This window comes from Ostrea edulis, chromosome 10 (assembly GCF_947568905.1).
Source record: "Ostrea edulis chromosome 10, xbOstEdul1.1, whole genome shotgun sequence".
In the NCBI taxonomy this organism is placed as follows: Eukaryota; Metazoa; Mollusca; class Bivalvia; order Ostreida; family Ostreidae; genus Ostrea; species Ostrea edulis.
The window spans coordinates 10347633-10354194 of NC_079173.1; the positions used below are offsets into that span (position 1 = coordinate 10347633).

Genomic DNA, 6562 nt, shown 5'->3' on the forward strand with positions numbered 1-6562 from the left:
GCAATTATAGTATTACGGAAAATGACTGCTTGCTTGGGATTACTTACCTGTTAGAATTGACAATAGCTACTCATTACCGGAATTTGTTACCACCGCCTAGTTAAATTTTATATACTCATCGAAACCCATACAGCGCCACCTACTTCAGTGCATGCTCATCTTCATTCTCCATTTCTCGGTGCCATAAAGAAAGTTGATACTTAAGAGCTCTAAAGACCCGGGGGAGGCGAATTCGCCCCTGAAAGAGGAGAATGTCAGCAAAGTTCCTTTTGTAAGGAAAAACTACCAAACTACGAAGAATCCTGGTAAGGATTCACGAAAGGACCTTGTCCTCTATTGATTGATTGAATGTCATATAACGTCCCTCTCGAAAATATTTCACTCATATGGAGACATCACCACTGCCGGTGAAGGGCTGCAAAATTTAAGCCTATGCTCGGCGCTTACGGTTTTTGAGCAAGGAGGGATCTCTGTCGTGCCACACCTTCTGTGACACGGGACCTCGGATTTTGCGGTCTCATCCGAAGGACCAGATTTTTTGGAGTCGGTTAACTCTGATGTTATTCGTCAGCGTATATGTAGTTGTCTCGATTTGAAGTCGATGCGATGTTTGAAACGATATTTTCAGCTTTTGATATAGAAGAATTAATCTTCTTTTCGTCAAATAGTAACGCCGAATTCAACGAGCCCCTGTTAAATGTAATGGCTTATGACGATGATATTTTCAGTTATTTAGACACTTTGTCTCCAGACAAACGCCGCATTTGGCAGAGTGAACGTACACGTTCTTGTACTAGTTCTTGAAATGTACCCCCACGTACCTGACTGTTAGTGTCACAGTTGATGCACCTCTACATGGTAATGTTGCGGAGGAAGACGTGGCATTGGAATCAATTACAACATCTAGGGAGGATACGATTCACAAAGTGCTAAATATTTTTGGCATTGAAGCTAAAGAGCCTCAAAAGACGGCAAGGGAATCCTTTTTATCTCGGTGATTCTCTGGTCTGCCATCAAGTAGAAAATACACTAATAGACCTAATTTACTAGCAGATTTCGCACGAGGAAATAAGACAAATTCCATAGGTACAAGATATGGGCTATATGGAGAGGGGGTGTTGCAAGTTTCCAAACCTGCAACAAATACCAGGCCTTCCATTCTTAAGGACATGCGATGTTTCTCAATAACATTTTTTTTTTCGTGACATTTTCACGTACAATACACTTTCATTCTATCTCGTTTCGACAAAACATTTTGGGGTATATATTACATTGTCTCTTTTATAGCTAGCATATTTTGATAGTTCCTGGCTGCATGTAAGTCAGCTATTGCGTATACATGTAACAGTAAGTTGTATAAATGTAGCAATGAAGTAGAGACAATCTTTTGAACTATTGGGTATGGAACCTGGGGCTCTTGCACAACTACTTCGGAATCTATCGACTGACCTACACAGATTACCATACACTGTACAAGGTATGGTATTTTTTTACTACAACGTAAACTTTAAGGACAATAGCGAAGTTTCTGATATTTTCTCTACAATAATTTTGATTGATTGATTGTGTATTGTTTACCACCACCACCCTCCCTCCTCTCGAGAATTTTTCAATCATTATGACCCCTGGGTCGACGCCTCTGCTGGTGGACTGTTAGTCCCCGAGGGTCTCTACAGCCCAGTAGCTAAGCACTTCGTTACTAGCTTGAAAATATGGATGTATATTTGATTGCTGTGATAAAATTTAGAAATTCATTTCAAAATTAAGGATTATCTCCCTCATGCATAGCTCTTATCCTAAGACGAATTTGACTCCACTGAGGGATCTGTATCGTGCCACACCTGCTGTGACACGGGACCTCGGTTTCTGCGGTCTTATCCGAAAGACCGCCTTATTTACTCGCCTCTTACGACAAGGAAGGGGTACTGAGGACCTAGTCTAACCCGGATACCAACGGGATTCTAAAATTATTTTTGCGTCTCCTCGATATGAAAAATTCTTGTGTGATTTCCAAAATAGGTCGAAAATGTTACCATTCTTTGTATATTGGCCTGGGTAACTCAATGGTTAGATTATGTGACAAGTAATTAATCCTTGGTTCTATACCCGACTGTTCTAAATATGTTTCTCGACTTCTTTGCTACAATAATGACCATTTAAACAACTTTGTGTAATACACCAACTCCTAAAATTGGATCTATTGCTGTCTGACGTGTTTCATACCGATTGTTAGACCGTTCTTGGCACACTGATATTACTTACGAATAACTCCATTTACCTAATTAAGATATATAGGGCTCACGACGGATGTGACGGTCCACGGGGGATGATTACTCCTCCTATGCACCTGATCCCACCTCTAGTGTGTCCAGGGGTCCGTGTTTGCCCAACTCTCTATTTTGTATTGCTTATATCAGTTGTGAGATTGATAACTGTTTGTTATCTTTACCTTTCATTAAACAACTAAGAACTATCAAAATATGCTTACTCTAACAGACATGGTGATATACCCTAAGTCTTTTTGTAGAAATAAGATAGAACGCAAGTGAATCGTATGTGAAATGTCACGAAAAAAATATGTTATTGAGAAACGCTGCAAATGTCCTTAAACATATTTCGGAAATCATACAAGATCTTTTCATATCGAGATAAAAAATTAATTTTAGAGAAAATATCAGAAACGTTGTTTATGTCCGTAAAACAGCCATATCATTTAGACTCCACGGTCTTACAGACATTTAGTCCTCCAAAAACAGCGATATCATTTAGACTCCACGGTCTTACAGACATTTAGTCCTCCAAAAACAGCGATATCATTTAGACTCCACGGTCTTACAGACATTTAGTCCTCCAAAAACAGCGATATCATTTAGACTCCACGGTCTTACTGACATTTAGTCCTCCAAAAACAGCGATATCATTTAGACTCCACGGTCTTACAGACATTTAGTCCTTCTCCAAAAACCGTATATTTTTGTCTCGATCACTGATCCCCCGGCCTGTTCACAGACTTTTTTGACAGTATGGTCCTCCATCACGTCGATGAGTTCGTGACTTTCTTTTTTAACGTGTTCACCACCCATAATGAACTGTTATAAAGCGGTTTTGTTCTTCATATAACCCAAAATTTCGCAAAATAATATTTAATTAATGTTGTGAATCAGGTTGGGGTTTTTTCCTTTTATTATTATTTTTTTTGGGGGGGGGGGGGTTGGGGGGGGGGGTATTTTGGGGGTTTTTTTGTTGTTTTTTTTGCGCTCGAAAAAGTGCAATGAATCAAAACGTAAAATGCTTTTTCTTTGAAAACGTGCAAAAACACAATGTTCCGTGTTCTTATTGTCGGTAACATTATTTCATATTAGTCGGAAGACATCAAATAATTTTGCACATTTATTGGAATCTATTCAAAGATTTTTTAAAAGTACTGTATATACAAACTTTTATTGGTTTTGGGCGTATAATGCTACAATAGTACATGCCTCTGCATCTGAAGCGTTTCATTGAACAGGCCTCACACATACATATATACTTAATTAATTCAACCAACAGGTTTAGAAGGTTAAAAATGACGACAAGGTTACTACAGATAATTCTCAGTCCCTGTTCTTGTTTACACGGGAATACGATAATTCGGTCCAATGCTATAGAGCTGCCTAAATGAGGTTCTACCCTAGGGACACGCATATCCTTTCACATCACGTGTGTAATTCCAAGTGTATCTGATGAACGACCACGTTGCTCATAAATACAATTATGGTCATGTCGTTTAGGTCTACTGCGCGCTGTTATTTTGACAGTTGAAATGATGATAATTGTGTCACACCTGAAACTGAAGAATGTAAATGGTAAAAAAGATAAAAAATCTTGAATATTAATTTCACGGCCCAAAAGTCTGAAAATTCCAAAATGGAATCTCAGTGGTGGTTACGGAGCGGGGGTCATTCACAGATTTCAAACGCCAGCTATGCTGTCCCTGTCCTGAAAATGGCTGATTTATTGCATGTCCGACGTTTCCTCCTTCATTTATAACGATATCTAACGGAGATTGTTCGAGCAATTTGCCACTTTCAATCGTGTCATTTGGTCCCGTGCACCAGTTAAAAGGACACATTTTACACTCGCCTTCCAGCGCCGGAATCGTCGGTGATTCTACGCATTCGGATTTTACTTTGCTAACATCCGGGCAATCAGAAGGATCTATCCAGGAGCAGTATGGGATGTCTTTATAAGGTCGCGGAGAACCTACTGATTTCTCAGTAACCATGGTAACGCTGACTGTAGAATGTGGAGATGTTTGCCACGCGCTATTTTCCTGAAAAGGAACAAATCTTGGAGGAAACTTTTCAGATTTATCATATTTCGAAGACACTTCTCCCTCAGACAGCCGATCGAATTTCATCTTATTTTCCCATTTTCCTTTCGGAGACGACATAGTATGTCCTGCAACATTTGTTTCTTGGTCTTTGCGGCTAAAGCCATGCTCCTGTAACAAAATGGGTTGTGCCCTTTGCATTGATTGGGTGGGGACTTTACTTTCAGGAAGCCGATTTGTTTGTTTTGGAGCTCGATGTCTAGTAGTAGGTATTTTACGGGGTTCCTCTGCTAACCCCATTCTTCCACGATTTGTAGTTTTGAGCGGGCTTTGATGTGCTTTGTTTAATAAGGATGTACCGGTGAAAGATGTACGCACTCCTGCATCACTTGTCCGTGATGGTCTTTTGAAACTGAATTCTGGTAACAACGCTTTCCTTCCATCGACTACAACAAAAATCAGAACCCAATGGATCACAATGTTCAATGCTTATAGATACAACTTGTAAGATTAAGTGACCAAAATGTCGCCTAGTATTTTTTTTAAATAATGTATACTGTAAATTCCTAAATATGCGCGAATTATTTACTATCGTGTAATTTCGCGGGAAGCACATCTCATGTAAATATATGAAATTGCTTACATATTACTTGCATATAAACTGGTATGTAATTCGTTGTCGTGAAAAGGAAGCCTTCAGCAGGAACATTGTTACATTATTTGATCACAGATGCTTAAGGACAGGAAACAACAACTAACACCTCCCGCCCACCCCGAGAATGTTAACCAAACACGACTAGTATAAACAACACCTCCCGCCCACCCCGAGAATGTTAACCAAACACGACTAGTATAAACAACACCTACCGCCCACCCCGAGAATGTTAACCAAACACGACTAGTATATACAACACCCCCCCCCCCCCCACCCCGAGAATGTTAACCAAACACGACTAGTATAAACAGAGAATGACTGCCAACTTCGTCTGTCCGTGGGGATCCGGGTCAGAATAGGTCCTCAGTATCCCTTGCTTGTCGTAAGAGGCGACTAAATGGGGCGGTCATTCGGATGAGACCGCAAAAATCGAGGTCCCATGTCACAGCAGGTGTGGCACGATAAAGACACTTCCCTGCTCAAAGGCCGTAAGCGCCGAGCATAGGCCTACATTTTGCAGCCCTTCACCGGCAGTGGTGACGTCTCCATATGAGTGAAAGATTCTCGAGAGGGACGTTAAACAATATTCAATCAATCAATCAATCGTCTGTTTGTACTAGTCGGGTTTGGTGTTTTTTAGTGAAACATTTTTTTTTTCGGAGATGTGCTTTATGATGGACCAGAAATATGTCATAAAGGAGTGATTGATCAAAAAAGTTCCAAGAGGCCCGTTTACTTTGTTGTCGAACTATAATATAACGCCATTTATTCAAAAACGATAATTGGGCCATTCCTGGAGTCGAAATTGGGTCAGGACGCTTGTTATATTTGTAAGCGAACACGCCACTCATAACGCGTCCCGTGGGGGTCCGGGTTAGAATAGGTCCTCCGTACCCCTTGCTTGTCGTAAGAGGTGATAAAATGGGATTGTCTTCGGATGAGACCGCAAAAACCGATGCCATGTGTTATAGCAGGTGTGGCACGATAAAGATCCCTCAAAGGCCCTAAGCGCCGAGCATACGTGTAGGCCTAAATTTTGCAGCTCTTCACCGGCAATTGTGACGTCTCCATATGAGTAAAAGATTCTTGAGAGGGACGTAAAAATTATGCAGTCAATCAATATTCATTACGCCACCGCAACTTTTTGCCACTAGACAATGAAACCGTTATCAATAAAAAGAAATTAGTCCAGATATTTGATTAACACAAAAATGATGAGTTATCATCCATTTTACTTGGTTATGATCCAACAGAATAACAAACTTGGTATGGGACATCCCCCCCCCCACCCCCGACAACCAGCACCCGGAAGTCATGATGTAAACAAACTTGAATCTCCACTACACGATAATACTTCTATTACTTGACAAACTGTAGTCTTCTTTACATCTTACGAAGAAATTTCTCTACAATGTCATAGCCCTGCATAATTCTATTTTGAATCTTTGGGATTTACATGTAAGATAGAACAAAGTTGAATAATGTCTCCTTACACTGCTTACATGATAATGCAAGCACCTCGTATGAATAATACCCAAATATATATTAGTATTACTAACTGTAGGATTTTGAAAAAGTTTGATTTCGTTGTTATA

General features: G+C 40.1%; 1 protein-coding gene across 1 annotated transcript in view; it reads right to left on the reverse strand.

Moving 5' to 3' along the window:
• Positions 1-3379: 3379 nt before the first annotated feature.
• LOC125666763 (uncharacterized) overlaps positions 3380-6562 on the reverse strand; it is a 5777-nt gene continuing 2594 nt past the window's right edge. Inside the window, exon 2 of the mRNA XM_048900045.2 lies at positions 3380-4758. Within this exon, the coding sequence (XP_048756002.2) occupies positions 3878-4758 (881 nt within the window). The 3' untranslated portion in view covers positions 3380-3877. The remainder of the gene's footprint in view (positions 4759-6562) is intronic.